A 16,134-nucleotide genomic window follows, 5' to 3' on the forward strand; every position below is an offset into this window, starting at 1 on the left:
TTGAACCAAAGCAACTGGACACCCTTGATGCTCTTCCAGCAATGGCAAAGTCAACTCGCCAGTCAGGGCCATCCCGATCCTGACCTTCAATTTATCATCAACTACGTCCCGCCACCGTCTCTGAGGTGCTTGGCTTCTCAAGTCTTGCACAAAAGTGGAATTCTATTCGACGAGGACCAGGTTCCGCCCGCTCTACGCCACTTTCTTCAGTCAATAATTTAATAAGACGCCGATTGGAATTATTGTCAAGAATTTCCAAGATTAAATTTCTCAGCTGTTTTCTTTCAGTTTTGGTCAGCACTGTTTCCGTCAGTTGATTTCAATACATTTCTTTTAAACACAAGTTAATATTGTATTTGTCTTTATTTGTCTTTTCATTTGCTTCATTCAATATAGGATTTATTTTTCAAATTCAAGATAGAATTATTTATGGGGTGCGGAATGAACACTTTTTCCAAAAAAAATGTTCAATAATCGATTACCATATTTGATGTGAAAACAAATTGATAATCGATTTGAATATTGAAATCAAGTTGAAAATATATTCAAAAATTGAAAATCTTTTGAAAACGATTTCATAAATTGAAAATGATTTTGAAAAATGAAAATGATTTCGAAAAACTAAAATGAATTTGAAAAACTAAAATGATTTCGAAAAATGAAAACGAATTTGAAAAATGAAAATGAACTTGAAAAATGAAAATGAACTTGAATGTCCATACAATTTCGGGAGTGCGATATGACACCACCCTACTCTATCCCCAGCTCTCTCCGGATGCTATAGCCACCCCGAGACAACCGACTAGCCATTGATGGCTATGTCGCTGATTCCAGCCAGCTAGGCCGTCAGCGATACTGTCAGCCCTTGCCGGGCGGTGCTGGCCACCGCTGCCGCCACAACGGCCGCCGCTGAAGTCTCTCTCGACCGCAGGCCGAGTATTCTACACAAAAATAGATTACACGATCCAACGTGAAAAGTTTCATGTTCCTATACGACTACTTTTATTTGAGGCCGGCCATGAAAAAAAAAGCTTTTCTGTTGAAACGGACATGGGCAACATGACCATTTGGATCCTCTTCTTTGGCCTCCACCGCCATGTCCGCTGCCTCCATGATGGTAGAAAAGATAGACGTTGCGCCAATTTTTGGTGTTCAATCCGTCGCTGCAGCTGAGACAGAGCCATCCTTCCAATGAACTCTTCCTTGGAATGGCCCATTTTTATATAAATGCCGTAGAGTATCGGGTAGGTAACACTTCCGGCGCACGTGGACCACATGGCAAATTGACGTAGAGACAATAGAGAAGTCCAGCTCCCCAATCCGCTTAGATAGCGGATAATTTCCAGCAGGGCCAGCACCAACATGAGGATCCACGTCAACAAGAAGGCGTGTCCGCCTTCTTCTTCTCGTCGGATTGAACGGCAGACGAGTATCGCAGCAGTACAGGACGCATAGGCCTATCCAGCGAAACGTACCAGAACACTTCTTTCCGGGCAGTTGGCAGTTAGTGGAATGACGAGAACTTCGCGAGAACGTCATACCGAGGCGTGACTGGAACTTTTCTCAGGTGAAAGCCACCCATTCGGCCGTTCCGTCTTCATCGTTGCTGGGTAGGCTGTGTGTCATTTACTGCAGGAACATGAAACTTTTCACGTTGGATCGTGTAATCTATTTTTGTGTAGAATACTCGGCCTGCGGTCGAGAGAGACTTTAGCGGCTGCCGTTGTGGCGGCAGCGGTGGCCAGCACCGCCCGGCAAGGGCTGACAGTATCGCTGACGGCCTAGCTGGCTGGAATCAGCGACATAGCCATCAATGGCTAGTCGGTTGTCTCGGGGTGGCTATAGCATCCGGAGAGAGCTGGGGATAGAGTAGGGTGGTGTCATATCGCACTCCCGAAATTGTATGGATATTCAAGTTCATTTTCATTTTTCAAGTTCATTTTCATTTTTCAAATTCGTTTTCATTTTTCGAAATCATTTTAGTTTTTCAAATTCATTTTAGTTTTTCGAAATCATTTTCATTTTTCAAAATCATTTTCAATTTATGAAATCGTTTTCAAAAGATTTTCAATTTTTGAATATATTTTCAGCTTGATTTCAATATTCAAATCGATTATCAATTTGTTTTCACATCAAATATGGTAATCGATTATTGAACATTTTTTTTGGAAAAAGTGTTCATTCCGCACCCCATAATTATTCACCTTTTAGTAGTGTATTTGAATCTTACATCACACATAAGTAGCACATAAAAATGGTATTCGCTATCAGGCAAATAAAAAAAATTTTGATAAAAAAAATCAAAAATCAAAATCAAAAATCAAAATCAAAATCAAAAATTTTTTTGATTTGCCTGATACTATTTACAAAATACTTAAGAACTTCGTTAACGAATATCATTTTTTCAAATCCCAATAATAAAATACACCCTGGTAATCGCAAGTAATATTGTTTAATTTTTTTTCTCTAGAAATGGCAAAGATTATATCGTTTTTACTTAAAAGACAATAACTGTATATGACTAAATACATAGGTAAAATAATTAATTCTGTTCTGGTGTGAATAATAGGATTGAAAAAAAAAAAAAAAAAAAAACATTCTTTAGATGTTTGAGAGTCGCACTAAATCTACAATGAAGATGTAGATGTTAAGAATGTCCACATAGATACTGTTGGCTGCCAAAACGTACTCTTCAGGGGAAGTTGCCAATTGTTTACCACCGAACGCCATTTGGGTGTTGTAGACTAGATAAACGCTGAACAATATCGCGCCCATTGAGGCTTCAACGAGATCGTATACCTTCCCGGGGATGTAGACGGCAACGATTCCGAAAATAACTAGGACGATCAAACCGGTAATGAGGATTCTTCCACAATTCGTAAAATCCCATTCCGTCTGCATAGCAAAATTGGTGAGCGCGAGACAAACAGCCATGCATATGTAAACGGCAATTATCACATCTTCCGACTGTAAAAATTGAACAAAAGTGCTTTGGTGAGTGGATACAATTATATAGCCAAAAGCTAACACTCGAATGTATATACATACTCTCTTGGTGGACGACATAGCTCCAATCACAATGCCTTCACAAATGGTGAAAAGTCGTACCAGTAAAATCATATTCACTGGCCAGCGTCGTCGGATGCGGCTGCAACACACCAGAACGATTGAAAGGGCTAAGCCCAAACACCAAGCGATGACAACCGCAATCAACCAATTTTCAGGACTTTTACGGAAGTAAGAGTTGATGTTTGGTTCGTAAACAAAGAGAAATATGGCTGTCAACGTGATGACAAGCTGCAGCATTAAAATTGCGTACACCTTCCTGCAATGACATTGGTTTTATTGCATGATGGGATATAGTAACAAAGTAAAGTTGAATTTCAATACCTAACGAAAGCTTTACGGATTGACTGTTCAGTGTAGGAAAAAGCGGCAGCATCGCCGGGCTCTCCGGGTTCCAAATCTGCCCCACCGTCCATGGTTTTTTCTGCAACCACAGGTGGTTGTTTCTTAGGCGGTTCTACCATCTAAGAAAAGTAAGAAGAATTTTATTTGAAAGGTACATATGTTTGAACGATATTAAATATTATTAAATTGCTGTTCAAATTCGCAATTGTACACCTTATGAACATCACACCCTACACGGGAAAAAAATCCCTTTTTAAAACCCGCCGGAAGATTACCACCGCCCACGTATGGTGGTTAGTTCCCTCTGGTTGTGCAACTATACGCTTATTGATTTTTCTTGTATGATATCCAGTGTCCCATTCATCTGTGACGCCGATTCGTGCTAGATCTATCAGATATTTTTTTTTACGAAGAATAGACCAAAAAAAATACAAAATTAGTCAATAAGCCGCTAGTATCCTTTAACACGTGTCTCTTGTTTATGGGTCCATGTTGTTGCACAATTAATAGCAAAGAGAATCTTAAACAGCAAACTTTTTAGAAAGTTACTTAAGTGGCGTGCTAGAAGCCGGTAATTAGGAGTTTCCGATGGATGAACTCCTTGACAACCGTTGACAACTATGTGTCTAAATAAAACAACGCACACAAATAATTTGAAACTTACTTTGAATCGAAATATACCCCCAAATTTATCTTTAAACAAGTGTTTGAGTGATACGTCATACCACAGACTGAATAAGAAGGAAAGGCAAGACGACTGTCTTCCTTATAAGTTTGGTGGGAGATTTCAACCGGGCGATTCTCGAGCTCGCCACTAGTGGCGGGTCGTACGATTCCGGCGAGATTTGTATTATGTAATACTTCCCGTTTCCCTGCCGACAACATACTTCACTTTGAACTCGTTGAGGCCACTTAATACTTTTCCCTTCGCTAGACTGCAGTCTGCACCTGCGGCATAGCAGGATCAGGAATACTAGCGAGAGCGCCGGAATGTAACAATTTATAAGCTGAATGGGTTGATGTTCTATAGGAACAGCACTAAAAGTACAACTTCTAGGAAATTATAATGTCCCATTAACTATAGTGAACTTTTAAGGAAATTTAAATGATCTCCGCGCAGGCCTATAAGGCTATACTGTAACTATGGGACTCGAGAATCAGCTGTGATATTATTTGTCATGGACTACGTCGCTAGCCGAAAGCCGACTACGGTTGCCCTTGTTGGGCCAGCGGATTTTTCAACGAAATTTGTCAATGAAGAAACATTTTCTAAATGTTACTGTTAAAATCTGCTGATTGATTTTTAATTCTAAAGATTGAATTAAGGAAATTAATTTTTTTAACGCAAATTACGTTGTTATATGTGCTTCCGTCAGTAGCCTGTTGATAATTGATATCCTCATACAAATTCTATAATTACCAGATCTACTTGTGTTATTTATTTAAGACCAAAGGGCATCCATGCGACCAAAGTTTCCCTATGCTTATTTGTCTGATTCATTTATGAATCATAAGAGCGCTCCTACGTGATATAACAGAGGTGACAAAACTGTTACTCACTCGAAAATCTCCTCCCCTTTCTCCTACCTAACTGTATGACCTGCAGGATTTGTTCGGTGTTATTCAACATCGCACGAGAGTCGGAAAAAGGCGTTTTTTCGTAGTTAAAAGGTATTCACATTCTAGGGTTCGCGTCTCCAAGAAGGCATAATTATTCATTAACTTATCTCCCATCCACCAGGTGACATTCATTACTTGATTATTTTCATTTTATTTATTTATTTATTTTTTTTAAGAAACTGATTTTTTAAAATTACACTGGAAACAGAATAAAAATTACGATAAAAATCAGCGGGCGCGCAGTAGGGGAGTTGGATAGGGCGTTACTTCACTATACAAGATTTTCACAGACATAGGTTCGAATCTCCAAAAAGGACTAAATTGTAGGTATTCATAGACTTAGGTTCGAATCCCCTAAAAGGACTAATTATTCATTCAACTTATCTCTCATCCAACAGGTGAAGTCCATAACATCAAATATTATATATAATCTGAATCTGATACGAGCATGCAATAAGCTCCTTGTTCGATTCGTTATATGGGTCTTTCAAGTGACTGCTTACGCGAATAGCTATTGTGTGAGGTACGTGTTTTTTTTTTTCCTTTTGTTAAATAATACTCGAAATAATATATTTACATCTTATTTATTTTTGCTCGCTTCGCATGTGATGAGAGGCCTCGGGTTCAATCCCCGATATCTCATGAAACCTTTTTTCTTTTTTTTTATATTTGATTTAAGGAAACAGATTTTTTAAAATTTGTGTACCGATACACTGTAATCAGAATAAATATTACGTTAAACAATAGTTGACAGAGTGCAATGTAAATCAAATCAGAACAACCATGGTTCAACATTGCTTTATGTGTTGATTAATACTTTAATGGTGAGCTTCTTTAAAATCTTTTTGTATTACAAAGTGCAATAGTAAATTATACCATATGTCCGTCCTTCAGATTAACAATAAGCATGCATGATTATAGCCATATGGTGAGATTTCGGAATGATGTTGAGACCGTTGAGACCTATATAAGAGCCGCGGGATTGAAGTGGAATATTATCAATAACATTCGAGTGCCAGCTGACTTTTGATCTGCACCTGAAACACTTCTCTCTCTCTATTCCACAATCAAGTATATATCATACACCGTTATTTTTTTACGTTTTCAAGTCGATATGACTTATTTCACTGATTGTTTCACTAATTGTTCAATTTTGTGTCCAACAGAAAATGAAGTTATTCTGCACCTTTGGTTTGATGGCAGTTGCCATTATCCTTGGAACTTGTTCCGCTCTGCCAGCGCACAACAAACTCGGCGATGTTATTATGGAGAACGAGCAACGGAGCAAGTACTAGACCCTGATGGACCAATGATTCTGCTCTGGACGATCATCAACGAAACCAGCGAAATTAAGATGGAACTGCAAACCAACTGTACCGGTTGGATGGGTTTCGTATTTGGAAATGGCATTGGTCAACCAGGAGCCATTGGCGACGGAGTTATTGGTGGATACAATGACGAACTCGGTCTGGGTTACATTGAAGTATGTGTCTTTTTTAGATTAATATTCTGGTTCAGATTTGATAAATTGTTAGCATTAATGGTTGCCTTTTCTCGCCAAACAGGACAGATGGATCGATATTAGTGTTAGGCGGTGAAATTGATGACAATTCCAACGTCGTTTTGGTGAGCGCAACTTACCAAGAACCATGGAGCATTATTCGGTTCCGACGCAACATCGACACCGGAGATTCGCAAATGTTATCATCAGGGTAAAATTATTGTGACTTTTGAAATCAACAGTTAAATATTCGAAGCTAATGATTCACTATTTCGTTATTGTTTAGAAAATAAGCCTGGACCAATGTTAGTCGTCTGGAGTTATGCCGATTCTGATGACACGCCGATTCCTCATGAGTCATGACCAAGATACGCCAGGCGCTTCCTACTGTACGTGACATTCATCAATGAATAAAGTGTTTAACGAGTCCATCAAGCTATATGACCTTTGCAGGACCAACTGGAAATAACGATAAGCATTGGGGGATAAATTATTAAATTGGGGATTGATTGGTGCTTAAGTAGAGCATCTAACTGTCAGAAAATTAAAAATTACAGATTAAATATACAGGTTTAATCTAATAAATACCGACATTTCCGTGTTTTATTAAGTAGTGTATTATATTATATGTTATGCTCGCATGCCAATTCCTTGGGTAATTTTTTTACATCTTATGGAAAAGTTTTACTTGAAATACCATATTAATCCGAAAATATTTAACAGGAGCAACCCCTTAATACAACAACCCGAGGATAAATCGGTAAAAGAAATCTACTCCAGATGATTCTTGGTAATTTCAGTATCTGTGTGTATTTCTTTTATAGAGGAAAGTTACATGTTGATAGGCTAACTCATCTCTGGGCTAACTAAATCAATATCATTTTCTGCAAGCCTTTCAACATTTAAACATCGTATATCAACACTATTGTAAGCTAACAACAACGTAACTTATTCCAACATATATTAATCTTAATTTATAACGAAGGCTTATTTCCAATTGATGATTTCACTTTATTGTATAGGAAAAAAACTGCGGAACATTATTTCGGTATGTTCTTCGTCAGGTACTTATAGCCCCGTATCAGCTGATGGCTCTAGGAGCAGCTTACGAAGTTGCCCGAATTTGGGATGACCCGCGTCCGGCGCGAAACCAAAAATTGCGCTCTCTGTTGTAATCAAATTAGCCCCCATTCGCTCAACAGCTTTCAATGCATATTTCCTAAATGCAGCAGATGAACAAATGTTTTACTCCAGCTGTAGGGATTAAAATTTCATGGGTTAACCTATATCATGATTTACCTGTCTACCATGGTACGGGAAGAGCAGGCATCCACAACAACATGGACATTGAAGCCTTGTTCAATTAAATCAATGGTGGTGTGGCGAATGCAAGCATGTGTTTCAATCCCACATAGAATAACTGTGTTTACCTGTAAAATTGAAAATATCCTAGTCATTGAGAATAGTGTGCAACTGGATGAATGAATAAGGAAAAATCTTACGTGCTTCAGATCGGTTTTCAAGTGATTCGCCAATTCAGGGATCATCATTGAAAATTGGAGCTTTTCAAATTTGTTCTTGGAATATTCTGTAATGTTTAATTCTGGTACAGTATGCCCCAATCCTGAAAGTGTAAAGAAGGTCTATGATTCTATGAAGCTTATCTATCAGCTTGTAGTATAGTTAAAAGTATACCTTTGGGATACTGCTCAGTGTACACTACAGGAATATCCATAATTTTGGCAGATGCCAACATTTTCTTGGTATTAGCAACAATCTGTGGGAAATATTTGATACTCGGGGCAAATTTTTCTTGGATGTCACAGACAAAAAGGGCACTTTTTTCGACCGGAAATCGTCCCAGAAGTAGCTTGTTCATTTTACCCGAATTTGAATAAGCTGCGCAACAAATGTCAAACGAGAGAAAAACGTCTGAAACGACGAAAATATTTCGTAAACATGCTATTGCCACGCAATGCAGAGGTAGAGCCAGTTACGTTTATTACCACAATGCGTCTTTATCTAAAAATTATATCGTGCAGTCGTGCGTGTGCCCAGCTGCCCATTTACCGTGCCAGTTTGATCAATGTCGGAACCGATGTTATAAGGGACCTGATACATTTATGACTCTTGTTGGTCCCAACAAAAATGGATCTTACTTGTGTTGTGCGTCGTGATATCAAACTGCTCAGCAAAAGAAAATGTAACTTTTCCGATGCCGTTTTCCATTCATCGCAATCGGTCGACATTTTCCCTGATCGGGAACTCACGGCATCGTTTACTATAGCCAAGAACAAGGAAATCGGAGTTCAATGCCAGGCTTGTGATATATCAGCTCTTCACGTGAGTCTCTTTTCAAAGCTCATGAATGGGTTTTCAAAGCTAATAAAATATTTGATACTGCAGATCAATACGGAATGTGCTTCGACCGAGAATCGAGGAGTTTATCACAAAGAAGGCGGTTGGCCTCGCGACGTCAATCCCCATGAATCCGATCAAACGGCTCGTTATCGCAAGAAAATCGAGAAGGATGAAGCTTATTCTCACGCTGTGCTTAATCTCGGACAGGTTGAATTTGCATAACTTTGATTCAATTAATTTTTGCATAATATTTGAATTGTTTTTCTTTCAGCAAATGGAACATTACATCAAACAAAACAACGTGTTTAACATCTACGAGGATTATTTTACTGATGCTCCCGATGTGTATAGTCATTCAATTTTTATGAATATGTAATTTATTTCAATTCATTATTTTTTAAAATTAACTAGACAAACGCCAGATCCGAATCCCCTACGAACCATTCATATGTTAAAGGATCCGTCGCCGATAAAACGCGCAGTCACTGGTCTTAGTTGGAGTCCCGATGGAGGAACCAAATTGGCCGCTGCTTATTCAGATCCTTTTTGGAAAAATCTTTTTGATTACAAGGAAAACGATTCTTACATCTGGAATATTGGTATTGACATTGACCTGCTTGTTTTGTCCATTTGTTTTTTTCAAACGATCCGATTTCCAATCGATAGAAAGGGCAGTGCAGCCGGAAGTTGTTTTACGCAGCATGAGTCAACTACGTTCAGTCTCATTCAATCCGCGTGACCAACACATTTTAGCTGGTGGAACAATTTTTGGCGCTGTGGGAATTTGGGACGTTCGTAAGAGTCAAGGTCCAGTCGAATGCGTCCCCATTGGTGTGGGTCATTCGGAAAGTGTCACTTCGCTTATTTGGAGCAATTCAAAGGCTGGAGGAGAATTCTTCTCCGCCTCTGGCGACGGCCAAGTAAAAACACGATAACAAATAGTTTTGATTATTACATCTTGATTATGATTAACAATTAGGTTCTTTGGTGGGACATGCGAAAATTAAATGCGCCAATAGACGCAATTTTACTGGATCCCAGTTCAAACCCTCGATCAGAAAGCGCTTTATCTGCTAGTTGTCTCGAGTACGATCCTTCTATGCCAAACAAATTCCTAGTTGGAACACGTCAAGGTAAATAAGTTTATTTCCTAGCGCGTTTCATGTCATAATTATAATTGGTTGCCAATTTGCAGGTATTGTGATGAATTGCAACAGAAGAGCCCGAACAACAGCGGAGAGGATAATGTGCCAATACGAGGCACACTTGGGCCCAGTTCACGGTCTACATCGCCACCCACAACTGCCCAAAATCTTTTTGACAGTCGGAGATTGGACCACGAATGTTTGGACCGAGGACATTCGCGATTCGCCCATTTTAACTTTAAAGTGTGTTAGTTTATGTTGACAAGCAGATTCACATAATAACTTGTTTCATACTCTACGTTGTAGGAATCAAAATGTCCAGTTACTGGCCGGAGCGTGGAGTTACACACGGCCGTCCGTCATATTCACTGCTGCAACCGACGGTGCTCTTTACCTGTGGGATATTCTAGCCCAGCGGCTCAATCCTACGTTATGCACACAGGTGGGATCATTTCATTATAAATGATAAAAATTTAATTTTACAAGTTTTTACAATATAGGTTAGCGATTCCCCGCTTTTAAGTCTGAGCACCCAAGAACAGGGAAAAATCATGGCAGTTGGCAGCAAAGACGGGCGCTTGTCCGTTATTCAAATAAGCGAAAATTTGTCGTCGGTTACCAAAAACGATAAAGCAGCGCTCACCTCGGTAAGTTCCAGCTAGGGGATTTCGACTTTGTGTATCCTAACCCAATCAACTGTTTTAGTTACTGGAACGAGAAACCCGACGAGAAAAGACTTTGGAGCAGCGGACTAAAGACGGCAAGGGTAAACAAGGATCCAAAACGGCATCTGGATTTCATATGGCAGTTACGTCAGTCACACAGTCAACTGGCTCATTGGTGGTTCAGCAACCTCCGTCTCCCACCTCTCCATCTAAAAAAATGTTTGAGAGTTTGAAGGAAACACTCCAAGCACTAAATAATAAGGAGAATACAAGCGACAACGAGGCTGTACAAAATGGTATCGAACCTTCTGCTGATATGATGCCAGCCGTTGATAACCAGGGAAGTCAAATCAACTTATCCATCTCCCAGCCAGTGGAACCCACCGTGGATCAAACCCTACAATCAGCCGAAGATGCTTTCTTTGAAACTATGAATCAGGTAAAATGAATTATTATGGTCCAGTATTTGAAAGAACCTAAAACATTTAACATTTTTCAACAGGATATCCTTTCCCGTGGAATCGACGATAAATAAAATGTCTTTGTTAAATAAGCGTCAATTATTTTGATTTTACTAACGATTATTTTCAACGATCTCTCCCAACTTTCGTGTTCCTCTTGAAACCTATTCCCTCGCATCGGAAATAAATCCATTTGAAATGATTTAACTTGGTTTATTTCAATACACTTTGTTAGCTCACAACTGAATGAATGTTTTAGCCACAACTAAAAGCGTATGTTTGGGGGCTTGAACATTAATCGACATTTATGGCCATACCAAATGAATTCGAAATCAAATAACGTCAATGGCAAGTTGGCTGAATTTCCAACTTAAAAAAGGGGCGAGAGAAACACAACCGTATCTCAATATTTCTAAAGAGTACCTTATCCATTGATTTCGTCCATTGATATGCCCGATAACTTTATATAATATAATAGATAATAGCAATGGACGTGGAATGGTTACATCAAGCTAAACGAAAACCAATGAAGTAACAGCAATTTTGAGGAGATTACGGTCTCAAGCAAATTAGTTTAATGTTTGAAAAAAAATTATGGACAGACAAAATACTATGACTAACTAGGTTAAAGAAATGAACTCTGTGGAGATTTCTGAATAATTGGGAAGAAAACCAACACCCTTTAGTTACGTGAGCCGCCAACTATAGCCAGGATGTACAAGAAGATGTTGATAATGTCCAAGTAGAGATTAAGAGCTGCGAAGATGTACTCTTCAGGGGAGATCGAGTACTTGTGTTTACCACCGAGCATCATTTGGGTGTCGAAGACTAGGTAAACGCTGAAAAGTAACGCGCCCAGCGAGGCATAAACGAGATGGATAACCTTTCCGGGAATGCAGATGGCGACGATTCCGAAAATGAATAAAACGATGACGCAGACAAAAAGGATTCCTCCACAAGCCGTGAAGTCCCATTTAGTTTGCATAGCAAAAATGGTGAGCGCAAGACAAACCCCCGTGCAGATACCAGCGGCGATTAGCACATCTTCCGACTGTAAATAAGTATGATTGGATTAGTGGATACCATTATAACCAAAAATAATACTTGAACGTACTCTGTAGAGAGACGAGACAGCGCCAAGCATAAAGCCTTCGCAAGCCGTGAAAAGTCCCAGTAAAATAATATTTAAAGGCCAGCGTCGTCGGAAATCGTTGCAACACGCCAGAACTATTAAAAGGACGAAGGTCATGACAAACGCGATCCACCACATTTCAGGATGTTGACGGGAGTACATCTTGACGTTCGGTTCGTAGACAAAGAGAGATATGAATCCCACTGTGATGGCAAGCTGCACCATTAAAATCGCGTACACCTTCCTGCAATGACAGTTGTTATTTTATGATGGGATCGTGTAATAAACAAGTGTAAAGTTTTGAATTCATACCTAACGAAAGCCATACGGATAGACTTTTCAGAGAAGGAAAACGCGGCATCGCCGAGTCCTCCGGATTCGTAATCTGCACCACCGTACATGTTGTTGTCTGGAGCTGCGGGTGGCTGTGGATTAAGCGGTGGGTTTGGATTATACGGAGGTGGTGGTCCTGGAATGTTGAACACATATACATTAATATCTGGCCTTTAGCCGTCGTACAAGTTTTGGGATTCAAAACTGAAAAGATGACTTAATCACCTTGATCTACCGGGACAGCCCAGCCATAGCTTGGTTGCCCAGGCTGAGAAGGGTAGGTTGGGTGGTTGGGTTGAGATGCCATGTTTTATTTTAATAGGAAAAGCCTTCCCTAAGCAAAATGCATGAAATTAATCAAGAACGAGAGAAGGCCTAGCAAAAATTTGAAGAAAAATATGACGAGATAACAATATCAAGACCACTTCCATTCAGATATTTTAATAATAATAAAGGTGGCTTTTAAAATATCATTCAACAGTTCTATAGGAAAGGTGATGTAATAGAAATAAATATTGAGATATTGAATCATGAGTCCATGATGTTGCACAACTAATCATTACTAAGAAGCTTAAACTGCGATCCTTCTAGAAACCCCATCAACGACATGCAAAAAGCCGCTATTTAGGCATTAGCTTCAAATAGGTGAATTTCTTGACAGCTATGTGATCAATTAGAAAAGCTAAATGGGTTAGTTTGAAACTTACTTCGAATCGCAAAATATCCCACCCACTCTTATCTCAAGAGGTGTTTTAGCGATACGTCATACAAAGTCCAAAACAAGCAAACGATTGGATTGCACAAACAAGCATACAAAATGGATTCAGTGATATCTAACTATTAAACCAGGCCTGACAAATTGTCTATTCGTCGTCTCCATTCTTGTTCCCTCCTCCACTTGTAAATCTACTTTTCAAACGAAGCTAAAGATGATAAAGATTTTTAATTTTACAGAATTTTAAGTGATGGTTACTTAGCGTAGTGCAGTTTGATGTTAAATCATTTGAAGTTCTTTCTGATAGTTGTCAAGTCTTCAATACGTAAGGTTTTGTATTATTTTTACTATCGCGGATTTATCGACTTGGTCGCGCGAAATTTTATGGTGATTCAACTAGCGTCACCTATGTCACAAACAAATTAGGAAGTCAATTTTTAAAAGATTAAGCTAAATTATGATAAAGATTTCGTTGCATTAAATATAAAATTGTTAAAGATAATGCAAAGAATTTACGGTTTCGCCTATTTTTAAGTTTATGAAAAGCAAGTTTAGTTGGTGTTGGAGCCACTTGTTAATGATCTCAAACGACCAAGGCCTTCTCCGTTTAATCGTGAATGTGATCATTTTTGTTCTATTTCGTTTTCCGTCATCATATGGTTTGAGTCTGAGAGTGTAGTGAAGAGTTGCAGAACCCGTTCGTAAAAGAGAATTGAAAGATATGGCAAAGAAATCGTATGATTTGTTATTTAAGTTATTGCTGATTGGGGATTCAGGTGTCGGAAAGACATGCATTCTGTTCAGGTTTTCTGATGATGCATTCAATACAACATTCATTTCCACTATTGGTGAGCTAATGGATCTTCATTTTCTCTAAATTTTTTTAAATTTCCCAGCCGCACCCCTGACAAGATTTTTTTCACATGATTGCCTTTTAAAACGTCACTATTTCGTCAATTGCAGGTATCGACTTCAAGATCAAAACTATTGAGCTGCAAGGGAAAAAAATCAAACTTCAGATATGGTAAAAATTATTAAATTTCTCAAAACTTTATCTTGGTTTAACATGTACATTGTACTTTTTAGGGACACTGCGGGTCAAGAGCGTTTCCACACCATCACAACATCTTATTATCGTGGAGCAATGGGTATCATGCTCGTATATGACATTACCAGTGTGAAAACATTCGACAACATTGCAAAATGGCTCAGAAATATAGATGAGGTAAAAATCATTTTCATGAATAATAATTTAAGGAACCAGAAATAAAATATTTGCTTCATTTTTTTCCCCATAGCATGCCAATGAAGATGTAGAGAAAATGATTCTTGGTAACAAATGTGATGTTGAAGACAAAAGGGCAGTTAGTAAAGAAAAAGGAGAGATGGTAATTTAGTCAATTTCCTGTTCTTGGTTATCTTGAAAATGACATGTTATGATTGCAGATTGCCAGGGAACATGGAATAAGATTTATGGAAACATCAGCTAAGGCCAATATCAACATTGAGAGTGCTTTCTATGAACTGGCCCAAGCGATCTTGACCAAAACTTGCGGACGAGAGCAAGCCGAGCCCTTAGATCGCGTCCCACTGGAAGGAAGTCGCAATGATCGCCAATCTAATCGGTGCTGTTAGTAGTAGTAATAATAAACACACAAATTTCTTCAATTCTTAAGCGCCCAATTAAACATGGATGTGATCAACGTTGAAGTTCCGCGCAATTAGACCGGCATTTTTGTAACCAAAACAGGGAAAGAAGCAAAATGAGATGGTATTTAATGGATTGTTTATCCTCATTCTTCTTTGAAGGTTCAGTGGGTGATTTTAAATTGAGAGCTGTTGACAGAATGAGGAGACATGTCAATCCACACCCGTTTAACACGTCTCCTTTCACCTGACTAATTAAAATAAAAGAAACGAAAAGTTCAAATTTGGCCGGTGGCGTTATTGCTCGACTCAAAATCCAATTCCATTTTCCAATAATCTTGCCTTGTACCGAACTACTCTAAATGGTTTGTGAAAACTTCTTTCTTTTTGTCCGAGTTGCTTTTTTTTTCGTGGATGCCACGATAATCTTTTCTTTCTGCAATTGGTGACTTTACTGTTTCGAAGTAACTTTGATGCAAGAAAAGGCGTCCTTTTCCTTACTGTTGGCCCTGTAACCTGCTGCGCTAAACCACACACATTCTTCATCCGAAATTTCCATCTTTTTGCTGATTCTTATTGCTGAAGCTTGTAAATACAGAGCCGTTTTCATAATAACTAACAATATATACTCTTTTCTTTCTTTATAACCAATCAATAGGATAAACTTCGATGGTATGTCGATATCGATGCGGATGAATCATCAACTTGTGTTACCCTCCAGTAGACTTGAGTTTCTTCAGTTAGTGCAATAGTCTGACCAGAAGCATTGCGATAAAGCGATTAATTCATGGGTTTTTTCCTTCGAACAAGAAAACGTTTTCTTCGCAGCGGGTTTTCGATGTGGGTGTTGCAGTGTTGCTTCATCTTTCTTTGTACAACCAACGGCATCAGAGAGATAAGCATTGACTTCCGCTATAATTTTATCTTCAAGGTTTAGGGTTTAATATTGGCAAAACAACTGGCCTGAGCTAAAAAAAAATTAAATATGATTGTATTCACTCAGATAGGGACCACTGACGAATAGATGCGTAGATTTCTTATCGTTGGAAATGAGATACCAGCAGCAGAGTCCCAGCAGATCCAAAAAGGTCACTCAGCGCTTTTACAGTTATTGGGACATGTCAATACAGTTATATACGTCGT

The 16,134-nt window shown here is 38.8% G+C and overlaps 5 protein-coding genes and 1 long non-coding RNA gene across 9 annotated transcripts in view; 3 read left to right on the forward strand and 3 right to left on the reverse strand.

The window, feature by feature from the left end:
- Positions 1-13,595, reverse strand: part of LOC124344296 (protein lifeguard 1-like) — a 122,443-nt gene extending 108,848 nt beyond the window's left edge. The window contains exons 1-5 of one of the 4 annotated variants that reach the window (XM_046797801.1): positions 13,337-13,477; positions 12,855-12,963; positions 12,609-12,765; positions 12,279-12,540; positions 11,363-12,215 (exon numbers count right to left, since the gene is read on the reverse strand). In XM_046797801.1, coding sequence (XP_046653757.1) covers positions 11,847-12,215; positions 12,279-12,540; positions 12,609-12,765; positions 12,855-12,936 — 870 coding nt within the window. In that variant the 5' untranslated portion in view covers positions 12,937-12,963; positions 13,337-13,477 and the 3' untranslated portion in view covers positions 11,363-11,846. Of the gene's footprint in view, positions 1-11,362; positions 12,216-12,278; positions 12,541-12,608; positions 12,766-12,854; positions 12,964-13,336 lie in introns of those variants that run through there. The other 3 variants (XM_046797803.1, XM_046797804.1, XM_046797798.1) reach the window with 3 other exon arrangements.
- Positions 2,602-3,530, reverse strand: LOC124342191 (protein lifeguard 1-like). Its single transcript, XM_046795153.1, has 3 exons — positions 3,391-3,530; positions 3,049-3,325; positions 2,602-2,967 (listed from the first exon to the last, which is right to left on the reverse strand). Exons 1-3 carry the CDS (start codon positions 3,528-3,530, stop codon positions 2,602-2,604), a joined length of 783 nt encoding a protein of 260 aa, XP_046651109.1.
- LOC124344302 lies at positions 6,001-7,138 on the forward strand. The gene is made up of 4 exons (XR_006919650.1): positions 6,001-6,102; positions 6,198-6,514; positions 6,597-6,743; positions 6,827-7,138. It is a non-coding gene; the product is annotated as an uncharacterized LOC124344302 (long non-coding RNA).
- Positions 7,324-8,494, reverse strand: LOC124344299 (isochorismatase domain-containing protein 2-like). The gene is made up of 4 exons (XM_046797807.1): positions 8,228-8,494; positions 8,035-8,156; positions 7,832-7,962; positions 7,324-7,751 (listed from the first exon to the last, which is right to left on the reverse strand). The coding sequence occupies exons 1-4, from the start codon at positions 8,409-8,411 to the stop codon at positions 7,601-7,603; spliced, it is 588 nt and encodes a 195-aa protein (XP_046653763.1). The 5' UTR covers positions 8,412-8,494; the 3' UTR covers positions 7,324-7,600.
- On the forward strand, positions 8,623-11,261 carry LOC124344290 (dynein intermediate chain 3, ciliary-like). The gene is made up of 11 exons (XM_046797785.1): positions 8,623-8,875; positions 8,939-9,100; positions 9,165-9,238; positions 9,305-9,492; positions 9,560-9,813; positions 9,873-10,026; positions 10,089-10,281; positions 10,345-10,480; positions 10,539-10,685; positions 10,744-11,142; positions 11,206-11,261. The coding sequence occupies exons 1-11, from the start codon at positions 8,681-8,683 to the stop codon at positions 11,236-11,238; spliced, it is 1,935 nt and encodes a 644-aa protein (XP_046653741.1). The 5' UTR covers positions 8,623-8,680; the 3' UTR covers positions 11,239-11,261.
- Positions 13,596-13,968: 373 nt separating the features above from the next.
- On the forward strand, positions 13,969-15,606 carry LOC124344298 (ras-related protein Rab-10-like). Its single transcript, XM_046797806.1, has 5 exons — positions 13,969-14,192; positions 14,308-14,368; positions 14,431-14,569; positions 14,643-14,732; positions 14,791-15,606. The coding sequence occupies exons 1-5, from the start codon at positions 14,066-14,068 to the stop codon at positions 14,977-14,979; spliced, it is 606 nt and encodes a 201-aa protein (XP_046653762.1). The 5' UTR covers positions 13,969-14,065; the 3' UTR covers positions 14,980-15,606.
- Positions 15,607-16,134: the final 528 nt, after the last annotated feature.

The sequence above is a fragment of the Daphnia pulicaria genome, chromosome 6 (genome assembly GCF_021234035.1).
Source record: "Daphnia pulicaria isolate SC F1-1A chromosome 6, SC_F0-13Bv2, whole genome shotgun sequence".
Taxonomy (NCBI): domain Eukaryota; kingdom Metazoa; phylum Arthropoda; class Branchiopoda; order Diplostraca; family Daphniidae; genus Daphnia; species Daphnia pulicaria.

Excerpts from the sequence above, each read along its gene's own strand:
- LOC124344290 (XM_046797785.1), top strand. The coding sequence starts at position 8,681 with ATGGATCTTACTTGTGTTGTGCGTCGTGATATCAAACTGCTCAGCAAA. Across the intron at positions 9,101-9,164 it reads CTGTGCTTAATCTCGGACAG|CAAATGGAACATTACATCAA; the intron begins GTTGAATTTGCA and ends TTTTTCTTTCAG. Across the intron at positions 11,143-11,205 it reads TCTTTGAAACTATGAATCAG|GATATCCTTTCCCGTGGAAT; the intron begins GTAAAATGAATT and ends ATTTTTCAACAG.
- LOC124344298 (XM_046797806.1), top strand. The coding sequence starts at position 14,066 with ATGGCAAAGAAATCGTATGATTTGTTATTTAAGTTATTGCTGATTGGG. Across the intron at positions 14,369-14,430 it reads AAAATCAAACTTCAGATATG|GGACACTGCGGGTCAAGAGC; the intron begins GTAAAAATTATT and ends TGTACTTTTTAG. Across the intron at positions 14,733-14,790 it reads GTAAAGAAAAAGGAGAGATG|ATTGCCAGGGAACATGGAAT; the intron begins GTAATTTAGTCA and ends TTATGATTGCAG.
- LOC124342191 (XM_046795153.1), bottom strand. The coding sequence starts at position 3,530 with ATGGTAGAACCGCCTAAGAAACAACCACCTGTGGTTGCAGAAAAAACC. Across the intron at positions 3,326-3,390 it reads ATCCGTAAAGCTTTCGTTAG|GAAGGTGTACGCAATTTTAA; the intron begins GTATTGAAATTC and ends ATGTCATTGCAG. Across the intron at positions 2,968-3,048 it reads CTATGTCGTCCACCAAGAGA|TCGGAAGATGTGATAATTGC; the intron begins GTATGTATATAC and ends CAATTTTTACAG.
- LOC124344299 (XM_046797807.1), bottom strand. The coding sequence starts at position 8,411 with ATGAACAAGCTACTTCTGGGACGATTTCCGGTCGAAAAAAGTGCCCTT. Across the intron at positions 8,157-8,227 it reads CACTGAGCAGTATCCCAAAG|GATTGGGGCATACTGTACCA; the intron begins GTATACTTTTAA and ends TTACACTTTCAG. Across the intron at positions 7,752-7,831 it reads TCCCGTACCATGGTAGACAG|GAAATATGCATTGAAAGCTG; the intron begins GTAAATCATGAT and ends TGCTGCATTTAG.